The following is a 17,640-nucleotide window of genomic DNA, read 5'->3' as shown; positions in this document are numbered from 1 at the left end:
TATTTTGACTCTGCGCAAATTTTTTATTTTCTTTCTAGACTTCCAATATTATTACCACTATTTTTGGTTCCTTCATTTTCCTTTTTTTGGAGCCATCTCTATTCCTCCCATGGTGAAGCTAAGGATTTCATCAAAAGGAGCTGCTCTAATGAAAGCATATGCAAGTTAGTGCTTCCCTTTTACATCACTACTCCCTTATCTGTAGAGACACTAGCTCATTACTAGACCACCATTTCACCAAATCTATTGCCCTTTAAATCATTAAATGTTTGGTGAGCCCCAAACACTTCAATCCTTATGCTAACTTTCTCTTTATTTACACTTATTTCCTAGGTAATCTCATCCAGTCTGATACCTATAAATACCACAAAAACACTAAAAATTCCCATATTTTCTATCTGTAGCCACACCTCTCTCCTCTGAGCTCTCAACTTATAGCCATCAGCCTAAGTGACAGAGCCACTGAATGCCCTATAGGCCTCTAAATATGTCCAAATTAGACCTCTTGATACTTCCCTCCCCAGTCTGCTTGCCTGAGAGCCTCCATGGCTCTGCCACGGAGCTGCCCAGGCCAAAAAGCCTTCGAGTTGCTGTTACCTCTTATTCTAAAACCCAGTATCTCATCCATCCATAATTCTTGTCCATCGTAACTCCAAAAGATAACCAGAATCCAACCCTTATCTCCACTGCAAACATTCCAGTCTAAGCCACTATCATTCTCACTTGAAATACTGAAAAGACAAATCTGACCTTCTCCAATTTGTTCTCAACACAGAAAGCAAAGCGAACACGCTAAAGCCTGCACGAGGGAAAAGAACAGCAGCAGGTTTTCTAGGGCAGGAGGTGCGGGTGGGAATGTACTACACAGCAGCTACACCAGAAAACTGCAGAGCGCTGGCGCCATTCTATCCTAGCTGTGGTGGCGGCTCGCCTCAGTGGGGACAACTTTCAAAACTCGTAGAAATGTATACTTTCAACGGGCGCAGTTTATTATATATGAATTATACCTCCATAAAAATTACTGACAGCAAGTTTCCTATAAAAGGGCCAGGCACGGTGGCTCATGCCTGTAATCCCAGCACTTTGGGAGGCCAAGGTGAGTGGATCACTACAGGTCAGGAATTCAAGACCAGCCTGGCCAACATGGCAAAACCCCATCTCTACTAAAAATACAAAAATTAGCTGGGCATGGGGACGCTAATTTAGTAGTACTCCCAGCTACGTGGGAAGCTGCAGCACAAGAATCGCTTGAACCTGGGAGGCAGAGGTTGCAGTGAGCCAGTATGGTGTCACTGCACTCTGGCGTGGGTGACACAGCAAGGCTCTGTCTCAAAAAAATATTATCAAAAACTAGGCCAGGCACGGTGGCTCACTCCAGCATTCTGGGAGGCAAAGCCAGGAGAATCACTTGAGCCCAGGAGTTTGAGATCAGCCTGGGCAACATAGCAAGACGTCATCTCTACAGAAAAAAAAAAAAAGAAACTCAAAAAATTAGCCAGGCATGGTGGTGTGCTCCTACAGACCAAACTACTTGGGAGACTGAGGAGAGACGACTGCTTGAGCCCACGAGTTTGAGGCAACAGTGAGCCATGATCATACCACCACATTTCACCCTGGGTGACAGAGTGAAACTCTGACTCAAAAAAACAAAACAAACGAACAAACAAAATCAGACCATGCCTATTCGACCCCCTTCAATGGCTTCCCATCTCACACAGAATAAAAGCTAAGGTCTTAGTCCACCAAGGTTCTCCCTATTACCTCTCAAACTTAACCCCTACTCTCTCCTCTTCCCTTGTTCCCTCCAGCTACACTGCCTATTCTGCCTGCTCCCTATTGTCCCACCTCAAGATGTTACACTTCATCTTCCCTCTGGCTAAAATGCTTATCCCCCACTAATAATTGAATGGCTTATGCCCTCATTACAAGTTTTTACAATTTTACTAATTTATCTTGTTTTATCATGTCTCTTCCATTAGAGTAGCTGCATGGTATTTTTTGTTTGGTTGGTTGGTTTTAATCTGTTTTGTTCACTGCTATGTCATTACATTAGTACCTGGCTCACTGTAGGTGCTCAATATTTAATGATCTCCTTAATATTTAAAACACTTAGTTTAATAAGTGAATGAACAAACTAGCTCTAATGCCACACTCTGGACATGGTGACAACATCTTACTGACCTGTTAACAAAAAAAAAAAATCTATATTACAGACCTACCATATCATAAAACTATGTTCCCAAATTTCAAAGGAGGACTTCAACCAGCCTTGCTGAGCAAGGCTCTAACCTTGCTGAATCCCCAAAAGTCCCCAGAGCAGCCATATTAACTCTTTCTGGTCTCCAAATCCTGTATTTTACCCCCCAACTCTTTCATCCTTATTTAGATAAATGTATTTCCTATGTTATTTAAAAGAGAATAAGGACACCTTTCCTCAAATTTATGTCTCTGGTGTCTTCCAATCTCAGAAAAAGTCTCCTTTCCTTTGCATCTAATTTTCCACTTTCTTGCCTTTGACTCCAAATTTTGTTCTATCACTCTCTCCTTTATATCCTTAACTAATTTCCAAAATATACAATTCTACCCTTAAATATTCTAAAACTTGAGTGGAATGTACTGATACTTAACTATTGCTCCATTTTCTAGCTTGCATTTTTTTAAATAAAGTTATTTAATAGTGTCCATTTCATTGGTATATTTGCTGTCAATAAATTGGCAACACAAGGAAGAACAAAAGGGTGAGCTCCTAACCAGGGTCTCATGCCAGGCCCAAGCAGGATCTGTCTTCCCTGTAGTATCACACATATCAATCTAAATACCACAAGAGTTCTCATCCTGGAATCCATGAATAGGGTGGGGGTAAAGGTCCATAAACCCTATGTAATAACAGTACACAACTAGTCAGGTGCGGTGGCTCATGCCTGTAATCCCAGGACTTTGGGAGGCCAAGGTGGGCGGATCACAAGGTCAGGAGATCGAGACCATCCTGGCTAACACAGTGAAATCCCATCTCTACTAAAAAAACACAAAAAAATTAGCCAGGCGTGGTGGGGGGGCGCCTGTATTCCCAGCTACTCGGGAGGCTGAGGCAGGAGAATGGTGTGAACCCAGGAGGCAGGGCTTGCAGTGAGCCAAGATCGCGCCACTGCACTCCAGCCTGGGCAACAGAGCAAGACTCCGTCTCAAAAAAAAATACACAACTATACTAGATCACAATAGGAAAGATAATACAACCTTTTTAGTCCCTAGTTTCATTATCTGAAAAATTCAAGTTAGGGGACAACATTGGTTATGCAGTAACTAAAAACATAAATTAATTTACATGATACATTTAATAACCTACATTATGTCAAGCATGCCTCCATTTAAATTTAGTCCATAAACAAGACAAGGTTAGCCTGGGCAACATGGTGAGACCTTGCCTCTACCAAAAATAAAAAAAAATTAGCCAGGTGGGGTAGCTCATGCCTGTGGTCCCAGCTACTCAGAAGACTGAGGTGGGAGGATCTCTTGAACCCAGGAGATTGAGGCTACAGTGAGCCATGTTTGTGCCACTGTACTCCAGCCTGGGTGACAGAGTAAGACCCTGTCTTAGAAAGGGAAAGAAAGACAAAGGATATCAGTAGGGCGTGGTGGCTCACCTGTAAATCTCGACATTTTGGGAGGCTAGGACAGGAGGACTGCTTGAGGCAAAGAGTTCAAAACCAGCCTGGGCAACACAGCAAGATCCTGTCTCTATAAAAATAAATGTTTAAAAAAAAAAAAAAAACCAAGGATGTCCCCTCTCACCATTCCTATTCAACACAGTACTGGAAGTCCTAGCCAGAGCAATCAATCAGGTAAGATCAATAAAAGGCATCCAAATAGGAAAAGAGGAAATCGAATTTACTTTCTTCACTACCAATATGATTCTACACCTAGAAAAACCTGAAGATTTCACCAAAAACCTCATAAACCTGATAAACAACTTTGGCAAAGTCTCAGGATACAAAAAAAATCAATGTACAAAAATCAGTAGCATTTCTATACCCCAATAACACTCAAGCTGACAACCACATCAAGAATGCAATTCCATTTACCGTAACACACACACACACACACACACACACACACACACACACATCAAGGAATACATCTAACCAAGGAGGTGAACAATCTCTGCAAGGAGAACTACAAAAGGCTGCTAAAAGAAATCATAGATGACACAAAAAAAATAGAAAAATATTCCATGCTCACAGATTGGAAGAATCAGTATCATTAAAATGGTGACAACGCCCAAAGGAATTTACAGATTCAATGCTATTCCTATCAAGCTACCAATATTTTTTCACAGAATTAGAAAAAAGTATTCTAAAATTCACATGGAATGAAAAGGAGCCCAAAGAGCCAAGGCAATCCTAAGCAAAAAGAACAAAGCCGGAGACACCACCTTACCCGACTTCAAACTACACTACAAGGCTACGGTAACCAAAACAGTGCAGTATTGGTACAAAAACAGACAAACAGCCAAGAGTGGTGGCTCGCACCTGTTAATCCCAGCACTTTGAGAAGCCGAAGCAGGTGGATCACCTGAGGTCGGGAGTTCGAGACCAGCCTGACCAACGTGGAGAAACCCCGTCTCTACTAAAAATACAAAATTAGCCAGGCGTGGTGGTACACGCCTGTAATCCCAGCTACTCGAGAGGCTGAGGCACAAGAATCACTTGAACCTGGGAGGCAGAGGTTGCAGTGAGCCGAGATCATGTCATTGCACTGCAGCCTGGCCAACAAGAGCGAAAGTCCATCTCAAAAAAAAAAAAAAAATAGACAAACAGACCAATGAAATAGGATAGAAGCCCCTGAAATAAAACTGCACACCTACAACCAACTGATCTTCAAAAAAGTTGACAAAAATAAAATCAGTGAGGAAAGGGCTCCCTAATTCAATAAATGGCACTGGAGAAATTGGCTAACCATATGCCAAAGAATGAAACTGGACCTCTACTGAGCTCTCACCATATAAAAAATTAACTCAAGATGGGCTGGGCATGGAGGCTCATGCCTGTAATCCCAGCACTTTGGGAGGCCGAGGCAGGCAGATCACTTGAGGTCAGGAGTTCAATACCAGCCTGGCCAACTTGGCAAAACCCCATCTCTACTAAAAATACAAAAATTAGCTGGGCTTGGTGGCATGCACCTGTAATCCGGCTACTCGGAAGGCTGAGGGAGGGGGATCGCTTGAACCTAGTGGGTGGAGGTTGCAGTGAGCCTAGATCATGCCACTGCACTCCAACCTGGGCAACAGAGCAAGACTCTGTCTCAAAAGAAAAAAAAATAGGTACAAATAACAGGAAACTATATATAATTGGGAAGTAAGTAAGGACATCTCCAATTGCCCTGAATAGTGAAATCCAAGGATGCTCTAAAAAGCCTTTATATAAAATAACATGGTGTTGCATATAATCTATGCAAAACCTCCCATATAATTAAGTCGATACTATGTAAATAGCTGGTACACTGTACTTTTTAATTTGTATGGTTTTTACTGTGGTCCTTGTCCCCACAAATATTATCAATCTGTGGTTGGTTGTAACCACGGTCACAGAACCTGTGGATACAGAGGGATGACTGCGTGTAGAAGAAAACACGAAAATGCAAAAAAAAAAAAAAAAAAAAAAAACAAAACACCAAACACAAAAAAAACTAATTTTTACAGGAGACGATGGAAATAGAGGTTCAAACCAAACAAGATATTGATATCAATAACGACCTTCTGTATTTCAATTTTCATGCATTTTTCAATTGAAATATAAAAAATAAAAGTAACCCAAATTTAATGTATTTGTAATTTTTTTTTTCTGGTCTCACTTTGTAGCCCAGGCTGCAGTGCAGTGCCACGATCACAGCTCACTGAACCCTTGACCTCCTGGGCTCAGCCAATCCTCCCACCTCAGCCTCCTGAGTAACTGGGACTACAGGTGCACACCACTATGCCTGGCTAATTTTTTGCGTGTTTTTGTAGAGACAGGGATTTGCCATATTATCCAGGCTGGTATTAAATTCCTAGGTTCAAGCAATCTGCCTGCCTTGGGCTCCCAAAGTACTAGGATTATAGGTGTGAGCCACCAAGCCTGGCTGTATTTTTTTTTTTTTTTTGAGATGGAGTTTCGCTCTTGCTGCCTAGGTTGGAATGCAGTGGCGCGATCTCGGCTCACAGCAGCCTCCAACTCCTGGGCTCAAGCAATTCTCCTGCCTCAGCCTCCTGAGTATCTGGGATTACAGATGCCCACCACCACCCCAGGTAATTTTTTTGTATTTTTAGTAGAGACAGGGTTTTGCCATGTTGGCCAGGCTGGTCTCGAACTCCTGGCCTCAGGTGATCCGCCTGCCCAGGCCTCCCAAAATGTTGGTATTACAGGCATGAGCCACCACGCCCAGCCTGTATTTTGTCAGCCAAAATTAAACACATACTTTTCAGAGATCTGAATCACCAAAAGTATGATCTACAATGTACATTTATTAACTTAATTACACTAAACTACACCAATTTAAAAATTACTGAAAAACAAAATGAAAAGAGGCATGGAAGAAAGAACAACTCTCTATTACAACTCCTAATTAAGCAAAAAATAAACTGAATTTATTCTTTTTCAAATTTGGTACTTTTCTTCTTCTCTGTTGACAACATAGTCATTCAACAACTATACTGAGTGCCTACCATGTGCCAGGCAAAATTCTAGGCACTTGGGATAAATCAGTGGAACAAAAGAGACTAAAATCCCATCCTTCATGAAGCCCTGATAGCAAATATAATCTTATATTCTGTTTAACATAAACTTTGGATGGGTGCGTGGGGTAAGGGGTGGCTCCATGCAGTACGCAGAAACATGAATGAAACTTTTTAGAGGTAAAAGGAGTCTCATGTTCTAATTTTGCAAATGAGAAAACCAGGTGAGAAAAGACACCTGGTTTACCTAATGTCAGAGCCCAGTAATGCCTAGTAGCACTGTATGGTGTGTCATCCCATTATCCCTAAGTAGCTCAAACTAAAGGCTAACATATTCAGTTTAATCACAAACGTAAAATTATAGGAAACGTGTGCTTTATAACCAATAATACAATATTTTAAATACTGATAAAACAAAACGTTTTGTGATTTCTGTTAAATTGTATTTTCTTAGATTTTGAGAGATTTAGAAATGATTGTGGAAATATATTTTTGCAAAGCTTTATATTTAATTTGAAAAAATAAAAGAATACTTACAGTACTATGAAAAACAACACTGTGTCCCTTCCCTAAACTTTCTATATGAGCTGAGAGGTTAAAGCATATGGCTCGATGTCTTATCGCATCCAGTGTTTGTGCATCGAAGAAATCATGTGGCCGTGCTAAAAGTCAACATAAAAAGTAAAGAATATTTAGAAAAACATAACAGTAATAAGTAATAAAGACTGAAACAATTAACAAATACGTATCTATCAATAGTATTTAAATTCAAGATATTATTTGCTTACAAAACATGGACTCTAGATAAGAAGACTAATATGCAAAAGCATTATTTCAACAAATGAGTGAATGTGGGTTAATTCTGACCCTTGGTGAGTTAAGTTCTAACCTCAAACCTCATGATTCCACATCTCAGCTACTTCATTTTTCATAAAATGTTATCTTTTACTCCAACATCTCTCCTCAGCATAAGGTCTGTATTTTCAGCAATCTGAGGAACATCATCTATGTATCAGGATCTCAAACTCACCATTGCCAAACATACAAAATAAATTTCATGAACATTTTGTATTACCATGTAATTTCAAATTGTACAAATCTGACAATACAATAATATTATTTTGAGGTTTTTTTTTTTTAGAGACAGAGTCTCACTCCTTCACCCAGGCTGGAGTGCAGTGGCTCCATCTCAGCTCACTGCAACCTCTGCCTCCCAGGTTCAAGCAATTCTCATGCCTCAACCTCCTGAGTAGCTGGGACTAGAGGCGCACACCACCAAGCCCAGCTGATTTTTGTATTTTTAGTAGAGCTGAGGTTTCACCATGTTGGCTGGGCTGGTCTTGAACTCCTGGCCTCATGTGATCTGCCTACCTCGGCCTCCAAAGGTGCTGGGTATACAGGCGTCAGCCACTGCTCCCAGCCTATTTTGAGGTTTTTGACAAGTATTTTCTTGATTATGAACAACATTTGAACAATGATCTAATAAAATTACAAACAAATTTTTGGACGCCGATCAGTCCACCAAAGCTGCCAATCAACTCCACCAGTTATCAGCTGTGTGACTGTGGGCAAACTACTTAACCTGCATTACACTGTGGATTATTTGTAAAATGTAAATTATCATAACAATTTTCAATTGTAATTAAATAAAACAAATGCATATAAAAATGCCTTATAAATCATAAGGCCATTTATATTAATAAGCTTATATAACTGGCTTTTTTCTTTTTCTTTTAGACACAGTCTCATTCTGCTGCCCAAGGTGCTAGAGTCCAGTGGTGTGATCATGGCTCACTGTAGCCTCAAACTAACTTCTGGGCTCAAGTGATCATCCTGTCTCAGCCTCTTGAGTAGCTAGGACTATAGGCATGTTCCACCACGGAATTTTTTTTAAAGGATAAACCGTTTCACAAATATAGAGTAGGCAATATTTTAGTGTAATCAAAAAAATTATACACTGAAGATTTAATTTGGTAAGAACATTTTTCAAATTTCAATTTTCATCTCACTAATTATAATAAATTGTTCTATTCTTATTCCTAATAAGAAAGTTGCTCAAAATAAATAAGTTGATTATTTTACATTTGTGGAGCTTACTAATACATGTAATTTTTCAAGATCTGTAATTGAAAATTCAATTTCACTAATAAAAGAGTTGGCTTGATTCCCTGGTACAGCATATTCTGAATTACATATATGCTGATTTCCCACACTATGGCTATTCAAAGAGTCTCAAAACATCTACACAAATCCACCATAGCTTTTATGGGGGAATATTTTCACCAGTTGGCACATTAAATAGAACATAACTAAACTAACAGCTCTTTTCTCTAGGTATTTCCTCAAGAGAAAATAAACAAAACACCAACTAGTAATAAACGAGCAGAAGCCAAAAGACTAAGAAGGCAGTGACAATGGGAAATCAGAAAGAAAAAAGTACTTGACATTTGCAGGGGTAAGCAAGGGAGAGTTCTGAGAAATATATCACTTTCCTGTTAGATCAGTGGCTACTCGAAAAAATATGTGTACTTTCTCCAAGCTCTCCAAATATATGCTTTTTCCTAAGAAGAATAAACACTTGGGGAAAATAATAACTCATCACTCTAAATCACTCAAATTAACCACTCCTCACTCAAATTTAAACATTGAAGCCATCACTTAAATTCACAATAATGAAAGGAGTCCTCAATCTTCAGCCTATGCATTCAGACCTTAACCACACTATCTCCATTGTATATATCAAGAATACCAAACTAGAACAGTAGTTCCAAAGTAGGTGTGTGTCATGATCCATTAGAGTAAGTAAAGAATAGAATACCCTTGTTCATCTCTTCATCTCATTCTTTTTCAATATCCTTCTTGGCAATTCTGTATAATGTACATTAGTAGTATTACCCATATACAATGTATAAATTACATACATTAAGACTGTGTACTCAGTATTTTTTTAACTAATAAGATATATAATCAAAAACCTTTGGTGCTGGACACAGTGGCTCATGCCTGTAATCCCAGCACTTTGGGAGGCCAAGGCAGGAGGATCACTTGATGCCAGGAGTTTGAGACTTGGTGGCCAACAAGGTAAAACCCCATCTCTACTAAAAATAAAAAAATTAGCCGGGCATGGTAGTGTGTGCCTGTAGTCCCAGCTACTCAAGAAGCTGACGCACGAGAATCGATTGCACCTGGGAAGCACTGGTTGCAGTGAGCTAAGATTGCACCACTGTACTCCAGCCTCGGCAACAAAGTGAGACCCTGTCTCAAAAAAACAAAAAACAAAACAAAACAAAAAGGTTGAAAGATCACAAACTGACAACCTAACATTACAGGTTGCTGTGAGCCAAGATCGCACCACTGCACTCCAGTCTGGGCAGTAAGTGTGAGACTCTGTCTCAAAAAAAAAAAAAAAAAAAAAAAAAAACCTTTGGAAACCACAAAAATAGAAACTATTTTCCCATGGTTCAAAATTACATATATTGTATGATTTATCTTCTCCTTAGGTGTAATGATGATGATGGGGTTATGTAGAAAAATATCTTTATTCTTAGGAGATGCATCTTAAGAATTTTGGGTCCATGACCAAAAAAGTATACAGGTAGGAAGATAAAACAAATGCACCATATTGGTAAATCTCTCAGTGAAGAGCAATACAAGTATTTATTATACTATTCTTTCCACTTTAAAGTATATTTAAAAAGCACTAAAAATATATTTTAAAGATTTTTTAAAATAATGAAAACATAAATAAAAATTAAAAATATATATATATATAAATTTTATCAGGCCGGGTGCGGTGACTCACACCTGTAATCCCAGCCCTTTGGGAGGCTGAGACGGGTGGACCATTTGAGCTCAAGAGCTCAAGACCAGGCTGGTCAAGAAGACAAAACCCCATTTCTACCAGAAAAAAATACAAAAATTAGTTGGGTTTGGTGGTGTGTGCCTGTAGCCCAAGCTACCTGGGAGGCTGAGGTGGGAGAATCATCTGAGCCCAGGAGGTCGAGGCTGCAGTGAGTCATGATTGCACCACTGCATTCCAGCCTAGGTGACAGAGTGAGACCCTGTCTCAGAAAAAAAAAAAAAAAAAGGTTAAAAAAAAAACAAATTTTATCAAACAGAAAATTACATTTGCTGCAGTGCTGCTATTTATAAGGTATGTTTTCCACAGTTACGTAAAAACTGTCTTCTTGAATTACATGAGGAAGATACTAGGTAAAGTTAACTGCTATAGGTATGTATGCTTTTAAAGAAAGAGTGAAATGCAGCAGCTGTAACCATGCTAATTCAAATCACAGCTGTCTTAACAATGGCTCCCCACAGTGAAAAGGCCTTGGATCCTTTTTAAAGTTCATAAAGTAATATATTCAGGACTAACCCCATTCTCCTCAATAAAACAGATGACAAAAAGGCATTTTCATCCACCACCTCTCTCTGCCAACTCTCCCTACGCAGCCTGCCTTACTAGCTAAGTTAATATGAGGAAAAACACCACCATCAAAAGAAACATATACGTAAGTCGGCACCAGTACTTTGTTTCTAAGCAAGAACTGGGCATTTAACTGAATCTCTCTTCTCTTTACAAGACAAAGAGTAGCAAATTGCATAGATATTGCCAAGTATATAACGTGAAAAGTCAGAAAATTTAAATGATTACTGTGTATACACTGAGACTAAAATAATAATGAGAACAGGTGAAACTGGTGGAAAAGTCATCTGGTTTTTGAGTACCATAATACATATTTAGCAATTTTCTGTGTGCAACTGCAAGCTACTTGATATTAACACAAGTAAAATGACCGCAATGTTAAATTTCTGTTTTTATAAAAGAGGTCAAAATGAAAACGGTACCATAAATAGCCAACGTTGATTAAAAATAAACATGATTACTTTAACAAAAAGAAACTTAAGGCCAGGTGTGGTGGGTCATGCCTGTAATCCTAGCACTTTGGGAGGGTGAAGTGGAAGGATCACTTGAGCCCAAGAGTTCAAGACCAGCCTGGAGAACACAGAGAGACCCCCATCTCTTCAAAAAATAAAAACTAGCCAGGCATGGTGGCTCAGGCCTGCAGTCCCAGCTACTTGGGAGGCTGAGGTGGGAGAACTGCTTGAGCCCAGGAGTCTGAAACTGCGGTAAGCCATGATCTCACTACTGCACTCCAGCCTGGGCAAGAGTAAGACCCTGTATCAAAAAAAAAGAAAAAAAAAAAGCAAGAATGAAACTTAAGAGAGTTTAAGAAAGTTTACTTTTCTCAGTTAATGAGGTAGAAAAAAAAACGAAATATAAAGTTTTCTGGTTTGTTCATTTGTCCGCTATAAATCTGTAGTAACAAAAAGATTTCAATGTTTTACAGACTAATTTCATAGTCTGGAATTAGTGTCTGGAGTCTTGTCTATACTAATCAATCCCCAGAGAAAAAGGGTAAAGTACAATCTATTTTTTCTTTCTAATTCACCTTTGGAGTGGACTCCCTTTCAATGACAGCTTTATTCACTCATTCACCCACCGGTGTTTCTTCATTGAGGATATACAGTTAAAACTAACCAGCTGGTCAAGCACAGTGGCTCACGCCTGTAATCCCAGCACTTTGGGAGGCCAAGGAGGGTAGATCACGAGGTCAGGAGTTCAAGACCAGCCTGGCCACATGGTGAAACCCCGTCTCTACTAAAAATACAATGATTAGCCAGGCATGGTGGCGGGTGCCTGTAATCCCAGCTGCTCGGAAGGCCGAGACAGAGAATTGCTTGAACCCGGGAGTCGGAAGTTGCAGTGAGCCGAGATCACACCACTGCACTCTAGCATGGGCGACAGTGCGAGACTCTATCAAAAAAAATAATAATAATAAAAAAAATAAAGCTACAAACTAACCAGCTGACACAAAGAAGCAGTGACCAGCTACACTCTCAGGTTGCAAAGTCTGTTCCTGCTCCCAGCATTTACAAGCCTTATCATCTATTTATTTTCTATCCTAAACATCAAGGATACATTTTGGTAAGTAAGCACATAAACATTGTACATATATGTTACAATAGACTAGGTACTATGACACCCATTACATTCAAATTGTTTTGCTATCAGCTGGGTGCGGTGGCTAACACCTGTAATCCCAGCATTTTGGGAGGCCGAGACAGGCAATCACCTGATGAGATCAGGAGTTTGAGGCCAGCCTGTCCAACATAGTGAAACCCTGTCTCACGCCACTGCACTCCGGCCTGGGAGACAGAGCGAGACTCCATCTCAAAAAAAAAAAAAAAGCAACACTGCTTTGTTATGCACACACATAGCTTTGTGGTGGTTTTTTCTGCTGTTGAGACAGGGTCTCACTCTGTCTCCCAGGTTCACGTGTGGTGGCGTGATCACGGCTCACTGCAGCCTCTACCTCCCAGCTCAGGTACACATACTACTTTGGAGTAGATAGATTACTTAACTTTTACTGGATGTTTACTTTTAACATGTTCAAATTTTCTAAAATATTTCTAGAAATACCAATGTTACTATATTTTAAATGTTATTTTAGAAGAGAATCAGAGTAGCCCCCAAATCTAATTTTATACAGTTTATATTTGAAGGCCACATATACTCCCTTAGCTACTACAAACATGTGCCACTGAATTCTCTCTCTCACTGACAGACAGACATCCTACCTGTTTATTACTTTCAATAGAAGAGGAGTTGAAGTTCAAAGTGGATTTGCATAAAAGTCTAAGATATCTTTCAAAATCATCAAATACACCAGATTTTCTCAGTGTAACACTTACGTAATGAGCGTCGTCTTTTGTTCTTTAATTTCCTCCTTTTGTTCATTCCAGCTTTAGAAGGAGATTCTTCTTTGGCCTTTGGCTGGCTAGAAACTTTTGAGGAGTTCTGCTGACTGAAGTGTGTGGGTACATGACGAGCTAGCCCTCCCTGAGAAGCAAAGCTGGCATTGCAGCCACCAACAACACACTGAAAGAAAATAAAACAGAAATAATGTCAGGCATGCTGTGTAGGGCAGGAGAAGAATATAAATGAGTGAATATCTAGTATTTTCGGAAATAAATAAGTAGTACAATAGAACTAATTCCAGAAAGGAAGCATAAGGGACTTGTAGTCTTTTCACTTTATGAAGTAAGTTGCCAAGTAAGATGACATACATTAGACAAAGCTTGAAAATGCAACAAGTTTCACGACCTCCCAGTTTACTATTTCCACTATATGCAATACAAAAATAATGGGATCTTCTTCCCAGAAAAATCTGGTTTTGAATTAATCATTTTTATAGCAGAAGCACTAAGCTGTTTTTGCAACAAAGAATTAGATATCCTAGCAATGACTGGATTTCTGAATTTTATTTTTATTTTTTTGAGACAGAGTCTTGTTGCCCAGGCTGGGGTGCAGTGGTGTGATCTCCGCTCACTGCAATCTCTGCCTCCTGGGTTCAAGTGATTCTTGTGCCTCAGTCTCCCGAGTAGCTGGGATTACAGGTGTGTGCTACCATGCCTGGCTAATTTTTGTATTTTTAGTAGAGATATGGTTTCACCACATTGGCCAGGCTGGTCTTGAACTCCTGGCCTCATGTGATCTGCCTGCTCTGGCCTCCCAAAGTGCTGGGATTATAGGTGTGAGCCACCTTGCCCAGCTGGATTCCTGGATTTTTAAAGTATTTTTTTTTTTACGATACATGCTACTTCAAAACCTTCAGAAGACTTCCTAGTGTTATACACTATTAAAACAGGTGAGAGAAGAGTTCAATATTGACTTTTTAATGTATTTTGTATTTTGGGTTTTGTTTTTTTTGAGACAGGGTCTCAGTCTGTCACCCACGCTGAAGTGCAGTGGCATGATCTCGGCTCACTGCAGCCTCGACCTCCCAGGCTCAAGCAATCCTCCCACCTCAGCCTCCCAGGTAGCAGTACTATAGGCACACACCACCACACTACTAATATTTTGTTGTTGTTGCATTTTTTGTCAAAAGGGGGTTTCACCATGTTGGGTAAGCTGGTCCTGAACTCCTGGGCTCAAACCATCCACTTGCCTCGGCCTCCCACAGAGCTAGGAGGTGTGCACCACCACACCTGCCTTGTCTTTGTAAATTACTTTCTTACAAATTTCTTAAACTTCAGATGAAAACCCATACGGACTACATTTAATATTTTAAAAATAAATAAAATTAATTTGTTAAACAATCAGATCTAGCCTCTCTCTTAGAACAGACATGCTCAGTGTTGGTCATATGCAGTCCTCTACAATATCCATTAAATACTGCCTCTTTAGCCTTCTGTACTTGCAATATTAAGAAATCAAAAGGTTAACTACCCGAGTCACCTGACAGATGTGCTATTTTAACAAAGAATGCAGAATGTCCAGGTAGCACCAGAATTTATACAAATTAACTACAGTATAAGTGCGTGATTTCTAATTATATCTTGGGGGGAAAAATTTGCAGGTCTTCTAACAAATGAATCGTGGTAATTAAAACAAAACAAAACAGAAATATCCACAGTTGGATGGATAATGATTTTTCTATTAGTCATTTAACCGATTTACTTAGTTTTTGACTTACCAAACTCTAAGCATATAAATGTGTCATGTTAAAAACCAAATATATTCATCATGTTATCCCCAGGCGGTTCATCTTGTAAAAGTTCATCTAGATAATAGCATTAAAAAAAAAATCACATGCCTCAGGCTCTTTCCTTCAGTCGAGGTACCTCTACCAATTGTAAGCTGCTAAAATCACAACACAGCCCTTTATTTGTAAAAATCATAACTTTCCTCATAAATTCTCTCTAAATCTGCCCCAAATGGACAAGAGCTAATTCTCCCTTGAGGCTGTCCTCACACTTCACTGCATACCTATATACTTATCCCAACTCACACTTTCCATTTTGAACACAGAGATAAATATTTATGAATATTTATATTCCCAGAAGCATCTTGCAAATCATAGATATTACTAAGTATATTAGCAGAACTAAACAGCTATATGTTTACTGATGCTGATAAAAAAAAAAATCACACATTCTTCTTATATGGTATCCATTAATAATTACTCTCTTTACTTTGACACACAAATATATTTTGGGGGCTCCTTATGGCCTCAGCGTCTCTATGAAAAATGTTTACTTACTCTATGGTGCATACTAAGTTAAAAAAGAGGTAGAAATTATTCAAGACTTTAGTTCAAATACTTATCTATGTCCAGTATTACATAATATGCTAGAAGGATAAAGATGAATAAGATACAGATACTACACCAAAAGAGCTTCTATATGTTCACCAAAACATACATATAAAGCAGTATAACTTCAAAGGAGTACAGTAAGTCCTAATTAAAGCACAGGGCTATGGGAAACCCTGAATAGAGGCAATTGGCAGCCATATTCATTGCTCTGAAATTAGTATTTAATTCATACAACAACCCTATGAATGGCATGGTCCTCAAATAGGCTGCATCAAGAATTTTCACCTACAGACTCTGACCATGAGAAGTCAGCATTTAATGATTGCTATATTTAAAATTTAAAATTTTGCCACACATATTTTGAGTACCAAGAAATAATAACGCTTTTTAAAGCTGCCATCTCTTCTGTAGAGTACCACGTTGCCACAGAACTATCTGGTCCACTGCCAAGGTCACTGCAAACCTACAAACCACTAGCCAAATATTGCTACTCAACACTTTAAATATGGTTATTGTAACTGAGTAAATGAATTTTTAACTTTATTTCATTTAAATTAATATTATTCATTAAAGTGAAATTCACATCACATAAAATTAACCATTTGAAAGTGTACAATTCAGTGGAATTTAGTGTATTCACAATGTTGTATAATCACCAGCTCCACATTCTCGCCAACACTATTTCCATTTTTTTATTAAAATCATTCTAGTGAGTGTGAAGTGGTATCTTGTGGTTTTCAACTGCATTTCCGTAATGACCAATTTAACTTTTAATTTAAAACCTGAGCCAAGCACGGTGGCTCACGCCTGTAATCCCAATACTTTGGGAGGTTGAGGTGGGTGGATCACTTGAAGCCAGGAGTTTGAGACCAGCCTGGCCAACATGGTGAAACCCTGTCTCTAACAAAAATACAAAAATTAGCCAGGGAGGTCGCAGTGAGCTGAGATCATGCCACTGCACTCCAGCCTGGGCAGAAGAGTGAGACTCTGTCTCAAAAAAAAAAAAAAAAAAAATTAGCCAGGCATGGTGGCACAAGCCTGTAACCCAGCTACTCAGGAACCTGAGGCACAAGAATCACTTCAGCCTGGGACGCAGAGCAGTGAGCCAAGATCGTGCCACTGCACTCCAGCCTGGGCGACAGAGTGAGACTCAGTCACAGTAAAAAAAAAAAAAAAAGGAAAAAATAAACATATAAAACCTGATACTCAAAATTGCTTGATACTTGAATTGAGAGTGTTTAATTACCCTAATGGGTTAGTTTTGTACCGTCCAATACATATATCCATTAGATACATGTAACTTCTAAGCATTTGAAATGTGGCTAGTCTGAATTGAGAAATGTTATAAGTCTTAAGAGTCATTTTGTCCCAGCATCCTTCCAGACAGCAAAGAATAGGCCCTAGTAGCATCTAGAACTCAGAGAGTAATGTTACCATCAAGAGTTTATTTTAGTCCAACTGCACGCAGAATTCCAACATTCTGGGAGGCCAAGGTGGGAAAATCACTTGAGCCCAGGAGTTTGAGACTAGCCTGGGCAAAAAAGGGAGACTCCATCTCTAACCTCCCCCACGCAAAAAAAAAAAAAAAGTTTATTTTAATCATCAATGATTCAGTCTCTAGAAATGAAATCAGTAATGAGAATTCTAACAGAGAATTGTTTTATCTTTGATTTTGGTCATTTATCAATCAAAAATCACTAAAAAAAACAGAAGTAAAATTTAGAACTAAAGAGTGCTTACATTAAACAAAAATATAATAGAATCACACATATT

General features: G+C 39.1%; 1 protein-coding gene across 5 annotated transcripts in view; it reads right to left on the bottom strand.

The window, feature by feature from the left end:
* The window catches only part of AEBP2 (AE binding protein 2), a 114,071-nt gene that overhangs the window by 46,184 nt on the left and 50,247 nt on the right, over positions 1-17,640 (bottom strand). For all 5 annotated transcript variants that reach the window (XM_054442955.2, XM_054442953.2, XM_054442956.2 and 2 more), the window contains exons 4-5: positions 13,463-13,649; positions 7,244-7,368 (exon numbers count right to left, since the gene is read on the bottom strand). In XM_054442955.2, coding sequence (XP_054298930.1) covers positions 7,244-7,368; positions 13,463-13,649 — 312 coding nt within the window. The remainder of the gene's footprint in view (positions 1-7,243; positions 7,369-13,462; positions 13,650-17,640) is intronic.

Source organism: Pongo pygmaeus, chromosome 10 (genome assembly GCF_028885625.2).
Source record: "Pongo pygmaeus isolate AG05252 chromosome 10, NHGRI_mPonPyg2-v2.0_pri, whole genome shotgun sequence".
NCBI lineage: Eukaryota > Metazoa > Chordata > Mammalia > Primates > Hominidae > Pongo > Pongo pygmaeus.
The sequence above is the reverse complement of the archived record's forward strand: the minus strand, read 5'-3'. Positions and strand labels throughout refer to the sequence as shown.